The 18,823-nt window shown below is 35.6% G+C and overlaps 1 protein-coding gene across 5 annotated transcripts in view; it reads left to right on the plus strand.

Moving 5' to 3' along the window:
- LOC150108743 (twitchin-like) overlaps nt 1-18,823 on the plus strand; it is a 2,666,638-nt gene that overhangs the window by 812,482 nt on the left and 1,835,333 nt on the right. For all 5 annotated transcript variants that reach the window (XM_090390962.1, XM_090390961.1, XM_090390964.1 and 2 more), the window contains 2 exons: nt 12,378-12,508; nt 15,882-15,968. In XM_090390962.1, coding sequence (XP_090247088.1) covers nt 12,378-12,508; nt 15,882-15,968 — 218 coding nt within the window. The remainder of the gene's footprint in view (nt 1-12,377; nt 12,509-15,881; nt 15,969-18,823) is intronic.

Genomic DNA, 18,823 nt, shown 5'->3' on the forward strand with positions numbered 1-18,823 from the left:
AAGGTAAGTGTGAGGTGGATGAATAAAGAGATTAAGCATGCGATATAGAGAAACAGGGCATTGTGGAGGCAGCATAAGAGAAGTGGAAATAACCAATTCCATGAGGTCTACAAAGACCAAGCAAGGAGGGTAACTTGGTTGGTGAGGGTAGCTAAAGAGAGGTATGAACAGTAGTTGGCTAATGTAGCCAAAAAGAATCGTAAGGAATTCTTTTGATATGTGGCCAGCAAAAGAAAGAATAATTATGGAAGAATTACATTGATTGGAGAAAATGGTATAAAGACAGCTGATGCAGAATGTGTGGTGGAGATACTTAATGAGCAGTTCATAAAGATCTTTCAATCTTGTGAATGTGACTTCATGGAGGGATTAAGAGCAGTTGACGATGGGGAGGAGAGACTGACTGTAGGTGAGCAAGAGGTGTTTGGGGAGTTGAGTAAACTAGATGTTAATAAGGCTGTGGGACTTGATAATATATCACTGAATATTCTGAAGGAATGTGCCAGAGAGTTGACACCTGCCTTGACATATTTTTTTAATACGAGTCTTGCACTTGGTCAAGTCCCTAAAGAGTGGAAGGAGGGCAAGATTGTGCCACTTCATAAAGGAGGTGATCGAACTCAAGCATCAAACTATAGGCCTATCTCTGTGTCAGGTGTTGTGGTTAAGTTGTTGGAGAAGCTTGTGAGAACTTGGATTCAGAGTTGGGTTGACAACAATGGTATAATCTTTGATGGACAGCATGGAATTGCTAAAGGGAGGTAATGTTTAGTAATATACTTACTTATTACAATAAAGTGACTGCTTCTTTGGACACAGGAGAAGGATACACAGTAATATACTCGGATTTCGCAAAAGCTTTTAATAGAGTACCTCATGATAAGTTGACAGTCAAATGAGAGCAGATGGGGTTGGATATTAGATTTGTGCATTGGATTGGAGACTGGCTATCTGATAGGTATCAACAAGTTGTGCATGGGGGTGCAATATCCAGAAAAAGGAAAGTCACTAGTGGTGTGCCTCAGGGGTCTGTTTTAGGGCCATTACTATTTAACTTGTATATTAATGATATTGGGGAAGATTTGGATGGAGATATTCAGTTGTTTGCAGATGATGCAAAGTTGGGACGAACCATAAAGAGTAGTGAAGATGTTGTTGCCTTGCAAGAAGACTTGAATAAATTGTGTGATTGGGCAAGAAAATGGGGATGTGAGTTCAATGTTGCAAAATGTAAGCTTTTAATATTTGGAAAACAAAGATGTGATGCAGAATTTATGTTTGGTGAGAATATATTGTTGGAAGTAGAAGAAATAAGAGATCTAGGGGTGATAGTGGATAATGATCTAAAATTTAAGGGACACATCTCCAAAATTGTGAAGACAACGCAAAGGCTTCTGGGAATGATGTGGAGGACACTGATGTGTAGAAATAAGTTGATTCTTGTTCTATTGTATGAGGCTTTGATTAGGTCACAAATGGGCTATTGTGACCAGATTTGGTCACCTGGTTTTTAGAAGGATGAAGAGATGTTGGAAATGGTCCAGAGGCGACTGACTAAGGTAGTTTCTGACCTCTGGAATGTTCAGTATGAGGAAAGATTGAGAAGATGTAATTTGCAGAGTCTGATGGAGAGGAGGAAGAGGGGAGATATGATAGAGACCTACAAGTTGGTAATGGGTTGTTATAAGATCAATGGTGGAGAAGTTCTACAGTGAATATTGGGAGATCAGGGGAGAACCGGAGGTCCTCCCTGGAAACTGTATAAAGAGGGTATGAGTTGGGGAGTGAGAGGCAGGTTTTTTTGTGCAGAGTTTTGAATGGTTGGAATGCCTTGCCTGAGAATGTGGTGTCTGCAAGGAGTTTGAGTGTGTTTAAGACACGGTATGATGAGATGTGTGTGTGTGATAAAAGGACCTCCCAGATGAGTCTTTGACTCCATGAGGTCTTGGGGTAATAATAATAATAATAATAATAATCTGCAAATCATAGATTGCATATGATTATGATAGATCAATTTCTATCAATATTCAGTCCTAGTATATTGACGGGCTGTAAGCAAATAGTTTTGGTGAGATAGAGTCTTCCTGTCTAATTCCTATTTGTATTTTTTTAGATTTCTCTTTTTTTTTCCATTTAAATTTATTAATGCTGATCTTTTTTCATATATATTTGTTAATATGTTAACATGAATATCATCTATTCTTATATATTTCAAAGCTTCAAGCAGATTACATAGATCTGTTGAGTTAAAATCTTTTTCATAATCTATGAAAACCAAAAAAAATTTATATATATATATATATATATATATATATATATTTTTTTTTTTTTTTTTTTTTCCTTTCTTTTTTTTTCCATTACTTGATTTAAGGCTTATAATTATCTGAAGTTGAGAAGAATGTTTTGAAACCTGCCTGTTCTTTTGGTTGTTGAAAATTTGATAAATTGTTTATTATGCTATCTATAATTTTTGTAAAAAGCTTATGAAGAACTGGAAATAGGTTTATAGGTCTATAATTTCTTATGTCAGTTTTATCACATTTCTTGTATACAAGGATAAGTTTTCCAGTATATCAAATTTTAGTGATTCTTCTTAATCTTAAATACTCAGTATACAATTCTGCATTTAATATGCAAGAAATCCTATTTTTTGACATTTTTGTTTGTATTCAATCAAGTCCAATTCCATTTTCATTTTTCATTTTTGTAAGTGGATGTTTTACTTTATTATTATTATTATGTGATACCTCCAAGGAGTCTAAAGACTCATCGTGGGAGGGCACCTACTCTACAACTCTTTGTCTCCACTGCAATCCACCAACTACCACAGCTACATACATCATCTACAATAATGTCATCTACTGCCCACTACTACCAAGTATTTTCACAGATAATCACAAACACCCACGCCCGCGCAGGATTCGAACCGGCAGCCTTTTGGCTGGAGAGCAGATACACTAACCACTAAGCTAACCAGGTCGTCTATCATCTATGACTGTGGTATATTCATTATAGTTTTCAGTATCCTTATCTTTCTCTATCTTTACTTTCCCCTTATTATTATTATCCTAAGACCCAATGAAGTCACAGACTCATCTAGAAGGTCCCCTTTGTTATACACACAGGTCATCATATTCTACCTTAAATATATTAAAATTCTCTGATGACACTACCCTCCCAGGCAATGCATTGTAATCATTCACAATCCTTAATTCAAAAAAAACCTGCTTCTTATTCTCTTGCTCACATCCTCCTTATATGGCTTCCAGGGATAACCTCTTGTACTTTCACAATCTCTCACCATCTTATGAAAAACCTCTTCAATGTTAATCTTATAGCAAACCCTTACTAACTTTTATCTATCATATCACCTCCTCTTTATCCTGTCCACTAGACTTCAAATTGCATCATCTCAATCTTTCTTCATATTCAACATTCTTCAAGAGATCAGAAACTATTTTGGCAAATCATCTCTGGACCCTCTCTAAAATCTCTTCATTCTTTTGAAAACCAGGTGACCAAATCTGTGTGCAGTAATATGTGGCCTAATCAGAGCCTTATACAATGGAACCAGAATCTCCTTACTTCTACAAGTCAGTGTTCTCCAAATTTCCAGAATTCCTTGTGTTGTCCTCACAATTTTGGCAATATTTCCTCTAAATATTAGATCCTTATTCACCATCACTCCAAGATCTCTTATTTCCTCCACGTCCAAGTATGTATCCCTACCAAGTGTAAATTCTACATCCAATCTTTGTTTCCCAAATTTTAAAACCTTACATTTCACAACACTGAACTGACATTGCACTCCTTTATCCTTTCACTCAGTCTATTAAAGTCTTCTTGTAAGGTCACGACATCTGCTCTATTCCTCATAGTTCATCCAAACTTTGCATCATCTGCAAACAACTGTATATCCCCAATCAAATCTTCCCCAATACCATTATCATACAAGTTAATGGCCCTTAAATAGACCCTTGAGGCACACCACTAGTGACTTTCCTTTTCTAGGATATTACTAACCCATATACAAATTTGCTGATACCTATCAGACAACCATCTCCAATCCGGTGCGCTAGTGTAATATCCAATCCCATCAGCTCTAGTTTAACTATCAACTTATCATGTGATAATCTATCAAAAGCCTTTGCAATGTCTAAGAATACTATTGTGTATCCATTTGCCATTAATTACTAAAACAAGATATCCCTTTACCAAATCCATGCTATCCATCAATGATAATATCCTTGTCCTCAACCCAATTCTGGAAACTGATTCTCAGCAACCTTTCAAACACTTGAACCATAACACCTGACACAGAGATTGGCCTATAATTTGATGCTTGACTTCTGTCACTTCCGTTATGAAGTAGTACTATCTTCTTACATTGGGTCAGGATATATGGTGATATATCATCAAGACCCACAGCTTTATTAATATCATGTTTGCTCAATTCATCATATACCTATTGCTCACTTACTGTCAGTTTCTCCTCTTACTCATCCACTGCTCTCAAACTGCCCATTATGTCTCATTCACAAAGATGAAAGACCATTATGAACTGCTCATTAAATATTTGAACTATATCCTCCACAGCAGTTGCCCTTATACCATTTTCTCCAGTCAATGCCATTCTACCATAATCATTCTAATTTTTCTCTCTGCATACTGAAAGTACTCCCAGGATTTTTTTAGCACCATTAGCTAACTGCTGCTCATACTGAACTTTTGTTATCCTTACCAACCAAGTTATCCTCTTTATCTGTTCTTTGTATTCCTCATGGAACTAATTATTACCACTACTCTTATGTTGCCTTGATAATGCTTTTTTTCTCTCTGTATTGATACTTAATCTCTTCATTCATCCATTTCACATCTACCTTATTTAACCTTCTGACTTATTTTATTTATGTATAATTTATTTTATTATAAATTAATATATAAATTATTTTTACATAATTCTTGATAAATTTAGCTATAATCCCCAACATGCTTGTCCTGTTTGTAATCCCTTGAATCTGTATAAAGAGGGTGAGTAGGGAAGTGAGAAGTATGTTTTCATGCAGAGTTGTGAATGATTGGAATGCCCTGCCTGAGAGTGTGGTGTCTGCAGAGAATTTGAGTGTGTTTAAAGCACTGAATGATGAGCTGTGTGTATGATAAAAGGACCTCCCAGATGAGTCTTTGACTACATTGGGATCTTGAGTAATAATAATAATAATAATAATAATAATCAGTATTCCATTTTCATCTTTTACACCTGTTATATAAAGATTACCTGCATTGTCAAATTTTTGTTTAGTTTTGTTTATTTGTTATTATTTTCTATTAAAAATGGGAATAGAGTGACTGATGCAGAGGACATAGTGGAGTTGTTAAATGAGCACTTTATTGGAGTATTTCATCCTGGAGGAGGTTTTATTACTAGAGAGATAGTGCAGGTTCAGGGACAAAGAGTGTGTTCCACATATTGAGTATTCTGGATACCAGTAAAGCTGTTGGACTGGATGGTATTTCACCATGGGTTTTGAGGGAATGTGCTAAAGAACTGAGAGCTCCGTTGCCTGGCTTTTCAATAAAAGTCTTTCTGTGGGAAAGGCCCAGGGAATGGAAGGAAGGTAAGATAGTGCTGCTTCATAAGGGTGGTAGCAGACTGGAAGTATCTAATTATAGGCCTGTTTGTGTTTCATCAGTAGTTGTTAAGGTCTTGGAGAAATTAGTGAGGGACTATATACAGCATTGGGCAGATGAAGGTAATGTCTGTGAGAATCAACATGGATTTGTTAAGGGGTGCTCTTGCTTTAGTAATATGATTGCCTTTTATAATAAAGTGACAAGAGCAGTTGATGAGGGAAAGGCACATACTGCCATTTTTTTAGATTTTGCAAAGACGTTTGACAGGGTGCCAAGATAAGCTGATATTGCAGCACATGGGTTAAATATCGGGTTAGTCAAATGGATTCAGGATTGGCTGACTGTTAGGTATCAGAGAGCTGTGTATGGTGGGGCAATATCAAGGAAGCACAGAAGGTTACAAGTGGGGTTCCACAGGGCTCAGTACTGGAACTTGTATTGTTCAACCTTTATATCAATGATATTGTCATTGATATAAAGTGGATTGCAAGGGGACACTCAGTTGTTTGCAGTTGATGTGAAGCTGGGAAGGGTTATCAGTAATCGTGTAGATGTGGCAGCCCTGCAAGTGGATTTCAATTAACTAGACAGATGGGCAAATGAATGGGGGTGCAGTTCAATGTAGCAAAATGTAAAGTCTTGAGGTTCGGGATCCATCGATGGGACGATGCATATTCGATTGGAGGAGCTGTACTGCAGGAGGTAGGGGAGACAAGAGATCTGGGAGTGATGATTGGTAGAAAACTGAAATTCAGGTAGCATATTGCAAAGGTGGTTAGGCTCAGATGATTGCTGCAATACTGAGAAGGACGCTGACTTGCAGAGATAAAAGAGTTATCATTCTGTTATATAAGACTCTGATCAGACCACACTTAGACTATTGTTCTCAGATTTGGTCCCCAGGATTTGAAGGGGATAAATTGACTGTGGAAAGGATACAGAGGCGGATAACAAAGATGGTGTCAGCACTGTACAATATAAGTTATGAGGATCGACTGAGGGATGTGGACTGCAGTGTTTGGTGGATAGAAGAAGGAGTGATATGATCGAGACTTTTAACTGTTGAGAGGCAGTTACAGGGCAGACATTGGAGAGTTCTTTCGCTTGGTGGAACGGCAGGAAAGAGTGATGACAAGGGGCCATCCCTGGAAGTTATGAAAGGAGACTGTGCGCAAGAGGGTGAGGAGTGGTTTCTTTGATTGGGGGTTGGTTGAACCTTGGAATGCATTGGCTGAGAGAGTGGTTGGAGTCGGAATGGTCAATGGGTTCAAGGAGTGGTATGATAAACTTCGTTTCCTAAAAATGACCTCCCATGATGAGTCTTTTGACTCCATGGTGGCCTGGATAATAATAATTATTATTTAAATTAAGGGGATATTAAATCCCACATTGTTTTAAAACCAAATAAGAAACTTTATTTTGTGTTTCTTTTCTCTGATTCTCTTCATTTATGCGACTTGCCTCTGTATTCACAAGCTCTTCTACTCTATTTACCTGCTGTTTCATGTTGCCTCTCACTTCCTCACATCTTCCACTTTAGTCTCTCTCTCTCTCTCTCTCTCTCGCAGTAACAATTCTCGCAGCTGACTCACACAGATCCATTCAGATGCAGCCCATCTCTTTTATACAGCTCCATCAGTCCCTGAAATTCATCCCACACATTCACAAAATGAATTTCTTTCTATTCACACATCTCAATTATCATCTCCTTCATAATCCTTGCTCACTGTCTCATCATCTCATCACTTTCATACCTGGGCAACACCCTGGCTACCTTTCCTACCACACTGTTATCCTTCCCTTTCATGTTACATGATGATCAGCATTCATTTCATATACATCATCAATTCTTCTCACACAGTCTCCCTGTCCTCCCTCATCTCCCCTGTTTCCCTGTTTGTCTTGCGTTTCTTTTCTTTCATAGTCTTCATTCATGCCACTCACTTCTGTATTCACTCCATAATTTTAAAAGTGAATACATTTAAAATTATGGAGACTACAATGGTTAGGAATAATTACTTTAATTTCCCAACAATTTGATCTTCATATTAAGGTCATCATCTAGAGTATAGACATATATATATAAATACAAGCCATATTACATTTCAAACAATATGCTGAAGTGACAATAATTTGATCAACCATTATTCTACTGGCCTGACCTCTAGTTAAAAAAAAAAAAAAATACATCAAAGCTATATTCTATTTATAACATCAGAGAACAAATTCATATAGATAGTTTTAATACAGAAAAAGTGGTGGCCTAATCCATAATTTAACATGAGTATTATATTAGAGTCATATGATTATGATCTCAGATTATTTACAGTTCTAATTAACAACACAATAAATTTAACAACTATGGTCAATCTGACCATTCTGATTATGCCATGAATACTCTACATAGAATTGGCTGAAAGGCACCTGATGTTTACATCACACCAAAACTTTGTGTGAGCATAAATTTAAGGAGGCCTGTGATATTCTCATCAACCACCTTAATCTTAACAATAATCATGCTTAATGCTCTTTACACCTATGAGGTTAATGAGGCCACAATCTTAAAAATAATAGGGATATAAAAAAATCCCAAAAATATGGATGGCACATATTCTACCCACATGACCTTTTGGTCTCAGAGATAATTATAATTTGGACTGTAATTATAAGTAATCTGGGATCTTAACTCTAATATAGTAATGCTCATGGTAAATTATGAATTAGGCCACCACTTTTGCTGTATTAAAGCTATCTATATGAATTTGTTCTTTGATGATGTTATAAATAGAATATAGCTTTGATGTAGTTTTTTTTTTTTTTTTTTCCCACTAGAGGTCAAGACAGTAGAATAATGATTGATGAAGTGTGTTTCATGAGAATAGAAGGGATAAAAAGGGAGGGGAGTGCTATGAGGGTTGAGAAACAGTTATGTCCATACAAAGTAGAGATGCAAGAGGGAAATAATGCCAGTGGTTTTGAGGCAGTATGGTGTGAGATAGAGGTGAATGGAATCAAATACTTGGTTGGATGTTGTTATAGACAGGTAATGTGGATAGTGGTGATAATGAAATGTATGATCACATTAGAAAAGCTAATAAGAAAAGGGTGATCATTATGGGCAATTTTAATTATGGCAATATAGACTGGAATGAAGAGATAGCAACTGGAAGTAAGGAAAATGAGTTTCTTGAGTTTTTGAGGGATAGCTATCTCAGACAGTATGTAACAGAGGGCATGCGAGAATTGAGGGTCTTGGATTTGGTCATCTCATCAGAGGATATAAATATAAATGAGGTGTCAAATCATCAGGAGAAGCTTGAACCATGAGGTGATTACCTGAGTGGTTTCCAGCAGTGTGAGGACCTCTGTGAGAAAAGGGTATATGTGGAACTACAAGGGGGGGGGTGATTATGAAGAGCTCAGTGGACAGCTTGCAGGTGTAGCATGGAATGAGGAGTTAGCTGGAAAAGAGATCAATGCAGCTTGGGGGATTTTCAAAACTATCTAGTAGATGCAATGTCTAAATGTATTCCAAGGGTGAGAAGGTTAAATAAGGTAGGTGTGAGATGGATGAATAAAGAGATTAAGCATGCAATACAGAGAAAAAGGGCATTATGGAGGCAGCTTAAGAGAATGGAAATAACCAATTCCATGAGGTTTACAAAGCCCAGGCAAGGTGGGTGACTTGGTTGGTGAGGGTAGCAAAAGTGAGTTATGAACAGCAGTTAGCTAATGAAGCCAAAAAGAATCCTAGGGAGTTCTTTCGATATGTAGCCAGCAAAAGAAAGAATGATTATGGAAGGATGGCACTGATTGGAGAAAATGGTATAAAGACAGCTGTTGCGGAATGTGTGGTGGAGAGACTAAGTGAGCAGTTCATGAAGGTCTTTCAATCTTGTGAATGTGACTTCATGGAGAGATTGAGAACATTTGATGATGAGGAGGAGACTGACTGTAAGTGAGCAAGAGGTGTATGGGGAGTTGAGCAAACTAGGTGTTAATAAGGCTGTGGGACTTGATAATATATTATCACGTATTCTGAAGGAATGTGCCATGGAGTTGACACCTGCCTTGACATAATTTTTTAATGCAAGTCTTGCACTTGGTTCAATTCCTAAGGAGTGGAAGAAGGGCAAGATTGTGCCACTTCATAAAGGAGGGGATGGAACTCAAGCATCAAATTATAGGCCTATCTCTGTGTCAGGTGTTGTGGTTAAGTTGTTGGAGAAGCTTGTGAGAATTAGGATCCAGAATTGGGTTGACAACAATGGTATTATCTTTGATGGACAGTATGGATATGCTAAAAGGAGGTCATCTTTTAGTAATCTACTTACTTATTACAATAAAGTGACTGCTTCCTTGGAAAGAGGAGAAGGATACAGAGTAATATACTTGGATTTCGGAAAAGCTTTGATAGTGTACCTCGTGATAAGTTGACAGTCAAACTAAAGCAGATGGGGTTTTATGTTAGATTGGTGCATTGAATTGGAGACTGGCTATCTGATAGTGGAGTGCCTCAGGGGTCTGTTTTAGTGCCATTACTGTTTAACTTGTATACTAATGATATTGGTGAAGATTTGGATGGAGATATTCAGTTGTTTGCAGATGATGCAAAGTTGGGATGAACCATGAAGAGTAGAGAGAAGATGTTGTTGCCTTACAAAATGACTTGAATAAATTGAGTGATTGGGCATGGAAATGAGGATGTGAATTCAATGTTGCAAAATGTAAAGTTTTAAAATTTGGAAAATGAAGATGAGATGCAGAATTTATGCTTGATGAGAATATATTGTTTGAGGTAGAAGAAATAAGAGATCTGGGGGGTGATAGTGGATAAGGATCTGAAATTTAGGGGACACATAGCAAAAATTGTGAAGTCAACACAAAGGCTTCTGGGAATGATGCGGAGGACACTGACTTGTAGAAGTCGGGATATTCTTGTTCCATTGTATAAGGCTTTGATTAGGCCACATGGACTATTGTGCCCAGATTTGGTCACCTGGTTTTCAGAAGGATGAAGAGATGTTGGAAAGGGTCCAAAGGCGACTGAATAAAGTAGTTGCTGACCTCTGGAATGTCGAGTATGAGGAAAGATTGAGGAGATGTAATTTGCAGAGTCTGGTGGACAGGAGGAAGAGGGGGAGATATGATAGAGACCTACAAGTTGGTAAGGGGTTGTTATAGGATCAATGGTGGAGAGGTTTTACAGAGAATAATGGGAGACCAGCGGAAAACCAGAGGTCATCCCTGGAAACTGTATAAAGAAGGTGTGAGTAGGGGAGTGAGAGGCAGGTTTTTTTTGTGCAGAGTTGTGAATGATTGGAATGCCTTGCCTGAGAGTGTGGTATCTGTAAGGAGTTTGAGTGTGTTTAAGACATGGTATGATGAGATGTGTGTGTGATAAAAGGACCTCCCAGATGAGTCTTTGATTCCATGAGGTCTTGGGGTAATGATAATAATAATAATAATAAATCATTGTCACTTTAGCATACTGTTTGAATTGTAATATAGTTTGTCTTTGTGTATATATATGTGTGTATACTCCAGATCTTCCTCTCTATAGTGCCTTTATCCTGTTTGGTGCAGGGTCTGCTATGATTATGTGACTATGGAAAACCCCAACTGGCTTGTCGCAAAGTCTGATGTTGGGGGCGAGGGTGGGAACAGTTTTTATTTCAGTAGTACATTTGTTCATGAGGCTAGTTTGCTTGTTCTAGAGATGAAAAACCTGAGTTTCTGGGCAAAAAAAAAAAACCTATCTCCATAGGAGACTGGCTAACTCACCTTTAGTTGAAAGAAACATGATAAATGTTGCTCACATCTTAGACAATAACTGAATGCAGGTCTTTCCAACCTATGGGCTTCATCTATATGACTGAGCCACGGAGGCTGATATGTGTATGCTCCAGATAATGACCTTAATATGAAGATCGAAATGTCAGGAAATTAAAGTAATTATTCCTAACACAGTTGTAGTCAATTTTTTGTCAGTACCTTAGTAGGACATTCTTATAAAACACATGGTAAGCTCCTATTCAGTTCCACTATGTACTATGGGTTAACATCTATAGTACTTGGTATTTGAAACATAATTTCTTCATGCACTTCTACACTTTGAACTCCTCTCCTATCCTTCTAGTAATGAAACTTACTAACAGCTTAATGGCATCTTCATTGGTCACTCAACGTCTGTTTTCATCTAACATTATCAATCTTCTCAGTGATTTCTCCTCATCCTGCTACATAGTGAAAGAAGTTCTTTGGATTTTTCATGACTTCCAGGCTAATCTCTTCTCGTATTTCATTTTTGTCTTCCCTATGCTAGTCACTTTCCTTGCCTGAGTCTTATATTTATCTAGAAAATGTTTTCTCTCCACCCATTTTTTTCTACTTTTTCCATAACAACTTTCTTCATGAAGAAACAGCTCTCTACATCCATTTCTTTTACTTTTTCCATAACTACTTTTTCATTCCTTGTTCTTGATTAATTTCATTAGACATCCACTTTACACCATAATAATAGTGATACTACTACTAGTAAATGTAATTAATTATTGCAAGTCCAGTGATGTTTTTGTTAGCTCAACTGTCTTTAACATTATTAATAATAATAATTTTTTGGCAGAAACAAAAAATAAAACTGACATTTTACAAAATCAGAGCATACTAATTTCATTCTAAAATTCTTTATATTTTAATTATTTAGAGAAATAATCTTATTCAATTAATTTATTTTATTTTAGAATCTCTGTGAAGATGTTTGATGATGGTCGATCTCAGTTGATTATTAATAATTTGGAGATGGATGATACTGCAGAATATAGCTGTAAAAGCAAAGATCTTGTTTCTTCTTGTAAATTAACTGTAGAAGAAGGTATGTAAATACATAATATCTAATATCTAAATACTTTGACTAATGGGGATGTTACTCTAAAGTTCATTTTAAATGCATTTAAAATCAGTCTGTTATGGTTGTATTATAATATTATTTGGTGTTGGTGTAGGCCTTATGGTTACTCCCATGATAATAGATTGACAATAGAAAAACTATTGTTGTTTAGCTTAGTTCTAGTTGTTCACATGAAGAGCTTGATACTTTTTTTTCTCAGCCACTTCCTGATTTAATTAATCTCTGGCATATGCAAGCAGCATTTTCTCTCAGGCTTTTAATCCCTGTATTCAGAATTCTGAATGGAACTCACTATTTTAGACAATAATAATAACAACCAGGTTGGAAACACAAAATGGCAACATTTGTCTACTGTATTTACATCACCTTTAAATCTATAAATCATTGGTGGAGATAACTAAAATACTGGTGAAGATGTAGAGTGATCTGATTGCCTATCAGTTTTCAAAAGTTAACAATAAAAAATGTTCTGCCATTCCCTTTGAGAAATGAAAAGATATTTAGAGGATTAGAGGAGGAATTTTTTAATATTACTTTAGAATCCTGAAATATGTCTAAGAGAGGCCAGCATTTAGCTTGGCAGTGAGCTTTTCTTATGTGTATCAATACCTTCATTGATGCTGGCACATAGAGCAGTGGTTTAAAAACATTAACATATTAGTTGTCTCAAAAAGCTGCACTTTTAATTTAACTGAAGTATCAAGCCTTTGTGCTATTTAATCTCAACAAATTGATGATACATCTGCTTGACTCACTAACATAAGTGGAACTGACTTCTGAACAATTGTCTTAGAGTTATTTAAGACATCAATAGGTAAATAATTCCAAAAAATAAAAATATAATAAAATAAAGAATGTTCACAGCTATAAATTTTTGCTAATCTGGTAAAAAATGGTGCTTCCAGGACAACCATCTAGATGCATGTCTTCCAGATCATCTGTGGAACTCCCTGGCCTATAGCAACAACTGACTGTATATTTTGTCTTATTGGCCTTAATCTCATACCAGATTGCTTCAAATGAACAGGTCAGCCTCCCACCTGTCTCTTGTTCTTTATGTCTGCAGTTCATCTGCTATCATCAGCAGTACACCTTCCCCATCCTATGCCCCCCCCCCTCTCTCTCTTCCCTGAAAATACTAAATCTTCACAATCACTCCCTGCAACTACATCATCTGCTGTGATTTGTTAGTCAGCTTTGATACTGTTTCCCTCTTTACCAACATTCCGTTATCTGGCATTGTTAATTTACTATATGATGATTTCCCTCTTGATAATGCAAAGATTTTTTAATTTGTTATGGAATCAGGTTGTTTCAGCTGGAAAAACAAGATCTATAGACAAGTTGAAAGTACTGCCATGGGTAGTCCTCTGTCTCCACCTTTGGTAAACTATTTTTTGAACCATCTGGAAGATACCTTGTTCTCATCTATTCATTCCCTACCCTCTCATTGATTTCATTATGTTGAAGATGTTTTTGCTGTTTGGCCTCATTCTGAAAATAAACTTACCACTTTCCTACAACAGATCAATAGTCTTCACCCATGCATTCAATTCACCATGGAAAAAGAAAAGGCTAGTAGTTTACCATTCTTGAACATCCTTCGTATGCACATTGCCTCTGGTAATTATCAGTCAGTGTTTATCAAAAAACTACCTTTACTGGCAGATTCAAAAGCCAAAGGTGTTATCGAGTCTTTAATTAATATAGCATATAAGGCATGTTCTTCACTCTCAAGCTTACAACAAGAACTTCTCACTATCAAAATGTTAATTGAATTTAATGGTTACAACCCTAATCAAATCCAGCAGATGATTGACTCCTATGTTCTAACACCTCACAATTCTTCAACAGACTGCAGGGTTTCAATCCCTTATATTTCTGGCATCTCTGAACCGATTGGTAGAATTTTGAAGAAGTATCATCTCAATCCCACATATTTTCCAATCAACAAAATTTCTCATCTGTTGCCATCTACAAACGACAAACTGTTCACCTCTATCATTAGCTGGCCTTTTCCAGATACCTTGTGAATGTAATCTAGCATACTTTGGGCAGACAGGCCATTCTGTGGAAAAAAATAATTAATGAACATCAATATTATATTGAATATATGAAACCTGAAAAGTTCAGTCTGGCACAACATAGTATTGACACTAAACACAGTATCCAGTGGGATGAAGCTTGTCTTCTCCATAGAAGCAGGTTGAAATATGAACATCTGTTCAAAGAAAGTTGCGAAACCCTTTTATATTGGCCAAATCTGAATCGGAACGATTGCCTCTCTCTCTCGCAAAAATTTGGGAGAGTCTTATCTTATGTAACCATCAAAAATAGTTTTTAATAATATTTTTAATAATATTATTTATTAATATTAGTTTCTAGCACGCGGGAACAGTTTTTAATTTGTAAGCCACCTCTGTATGTATCTTGTATTCCCATTCCTTTGCTTTGCTTGTTTCTACACACTGATGATGTAGTTATTTTCAGTATGGAATATCTATACTTTCATTTCATTAAAGTTAATTACTGTGGTTATCATGTAATTTATTGTTTATAGTTATGCCACAGGTACCTTTAAAGATTATCCTCAGATTATGTAATTTTGAATTATATTATATTATATTATGCAAATTTATTAATAAAGTAATGATTATATTAATATATTATATTTTAATTATATATAATATATGTTAGGTATAATATATTATAATTATGTAATATATGAATATTACTATTTTATATTATTATTTTATTATTTCGTGACTCTTCCAAGGAGTCCAAAGACTCATTGAGGGAGGATATCTACAGTGTAATATAGTAATAATATTACTATGCAATATGTGAGGATTACTACACATAATATAATATGTGAATATTACTATGCAAAATGTAATAATATTACTATGTAATATATCAATAGTACTATCTAAATTGTAATAATATAATAATATTATGATGTAATATATGAAAATATGTGAAAATATATTGTAATAAGCCCACCTAGTTGGCCAACTGGTTAGCGTATCCACTCTCAGCCAAGAGGCTGTGGGTTCGAATTCTTTGTAGGCATGGATGTTTGTGATTGTCTTCCACCTTCATACATTCATTCACCCAAGTATAGATACACTCTCTCAATATGGATTGGGTCACCATGGGAGTAGTAGACCTAGAACCTCCCGCAATGGGAGAGGCCTTCACCCTGCAATGGGTAGAAAAATAGGCTGTTCATTATCATTCATCATCATAATGTAATAAAAACATTATTATTAAAATTTTTTTAAAAAAATATTCATTATGCTAGTTCAGAAGAATTAATTCTTAACTTACATTATAGCTGAAAAAACACCTGTGATTTTGCTGGATAAATGTGATATCACTGGAGATAGTGGAAAACCTCTCGTGATTGAAGTTCCTTATTCAAGTGAGTATTTCTTTCAGAATGATTTTTTTAGCAAGTTTAAATTATATTACTTTTTAAGTTATTATTGTAAATATTCTAGTAATTAACAACTGCAAATTAATAGAAATAAATTTTTAGTAATTTGTAAATTATCAGTATAAATAATTTTGAATATATATTTATTTGGAAAGGAAATTATAACTGGGAGTATTTTTCACTTGTGTGAAGGTAAATTCAATCTAAACCATGTGTGTATGCCCTCTAATAAAAGGAATTTGATGATTTTATAACTCTTCAGGGACTTACATCTTTCCTAGCAGTTTTCTTCAAGCAATCAAAAGTCATATTTTAATTAATCAATTTTTCATTGCTATTTACAGGTACTTTCAATTTCTTGATGTATAGTATATTTGACATTTTACTTTATCCTTTAAATATGAGCAGTAATATTTAAAACTTAGAAGAATCTATAAGAAAAAATTTGGTGCATTCAGAACATGTTACGAAATATATAATAGAATGGAAATGGATGTGTTGTATGTGATGGAGTATTAAGAAATCTGTTAGGCAGTGAGGCAATAGGACAGAATAAAATAGTACCATGTATTGTAGATCATTTCTGAGGGAAAATATGACAGTTTCTTTTAAATTGGTTGCACAGTATGGGACATAAGTCCTGCTGAAATGAAAATATCTTAAAATTATACCATTGTTTTGTAGCAGCACCAAAAACACTAGCTTTGAATTATAAGCTGGTTTGAATTTCTAGAATTACTGTGAATCACTGTGAAACCTCTATAGAATGAAACGACAGTGGAATTAGATACACAAACCATTTTATTAAAGGCAAATGTTGAAATGGTCCGATACACAAAACACTTTATGATTTTTCAAGGATAAAACATGACTCTCAGTAATTTGCTTATTCAATTCAATTTATTCTATTCCATCTACCTATTCTATTCTATCTATTCATTTATTCTATTGGCTTGTTTATATAACTGTTTTATGTGGAATTTCCTGTATTAGAAATCATCTTTCAATAACATATTTTTGTTTGCTTATTTTGCAAGAGATATACTGAAGAATTTCATATGTGAAAATAAATAAATTATATCTATTTCAAAATATGGCATGTGATTAATCTTATCAAATGAATTTATTCATTACAGGAAATATTTACCATCTTACGCAACACCGAACTCACCACCACCTCATAATCTTATGAGGAAACTCATATGGATGAGGAGAAAGTACTAGAGCTGTTGCACAAACTGAATAAGAATTCTGTAATAGGAAGTGATGGAATATCACCAAAGATGCTAAAAGAGTATTCAGCTGAACTAGCTATTCGATTTGAAGGCAGATGGTCCAAGATTTTTTGTCCTTTTATAAGTTTGTCCAATGGAACACTCGTCTGGTCAGACATTTTGTCCAATCTCAACTCATGCAGTCGGACATTTCATCCAATCTCCATTTGTCTCATCGATGGCAACTGACTATTATTGTCACCTGTGTCAACTGACTAACCTACTACTACTATGCTAACTGACTAACCTGACTAACCAATGTGTCAACTGACTAACCTAACCTAACCTAATGTGTGACAGTGGACCATGCACATTGTCTTGCGCCCTTCTCTTTTGTGTCGAGACTATTATTGCCAGCTGTATCAAATGACTAACCTACTACTGTGCCAACTGACCAACCTGACTAACCAATGTGTCAACTAACTAACCTGACCTAACGTGTGAGTGTACATGCATATTGTCTTGTGCCCTTCTCTTTTGTGTCAATTGACTAACCTACTACTGTGCCAACTGACTAACTTGACCAACCAATGTGTCAACTAACTAACCTAACCTAATGTGTGAGGATGGACAATTCATATTGTCTTGGGCCCTTCTCTTTTGTGTCAACTGACTATTATTAATGATCACAAGTTACTTATACCTCCTTGGACTAATATGAAGAATTGGACAAATAGGATTGGACGAATAAGATTGGATGAAATGCCCTACTGGATGAGAAAAGTAATAGACGAAATGTAGGGATTGGGCAAGATTTGCAAAAGACTTACAAAAAACGAAAATAATTGGATGAAATGCCCTGAAACCAGTTATTCCATGGACTAGGCTATATAATTTGCATCTCAGAATAGAGAAGATTACACAGGAGTGGAAAGAATGTATGGTAATCCCATTGCACAAGGGTGATGTAAAGGCTGATGCATCCAGCTATTGACCAATCAATATCTCAGGAATGGTGGTGAAGATTTTGGAAAAGTTGGATAGGGCTCGCATTCAGAAATGGGTTGACAGAGAATCTCTACTTTGCAATGAACAGCATGGGTTTACTAAGGGAAGGTCATGTTTTAGCAACTTACTCACATTCTATAATAATGTTACCACTGAGGTAGACAAAGAGAATGGATACACTATGATATTTTTGGATTTTGCTAAGGCTTTTGACAGAATACAGCATGAAATCCTGTTGCATAAATTGGGTAGTATGGAAGTTAAAGGAAGATGGTAAATCCTGTTTTATTTTATAGCTATAATATGGAATATAATATGGATAAATATGGAATTGGATTATAAATTATTGGCATGGATAAGAGAATGGCTGACTGATAGATATCAAAAAGTGGTATATGGGGGATGTGAATCTTCAAGATTCAAGGTAACCAGTGGTGTGCCTTAATGATCAGTACTTGGTCCATTGTAATTCAATCTGTACATTAATAACATTAGGAAGGATTTGACATGTGACATACAGCTGTTTTCTGATGATGCAAAGATTCTGCAAGTACTGTTGATATGCAGTACTTGCAGAATGATTTTAATAGGCTGGAACTGTGGGCATGTGAAAATAGC

The sequence above is a fragment of the Typopeltis vanoorti genome, chromosome 3 (genome assembly GCF_054136105.1).
Source record: "Typopeltis vanoorti isolate ZY-2024b chromosome 3, IOZ_Tvanoo_1.0, whole genome shotgun sequence".
NCBI classification, from domain to species: Eukaryota; Metazoa; Arthropoda; class Arachnida; order Uropygi; family Thelyphonidae; genus Typopeltis; species Typopeltis vanoorti.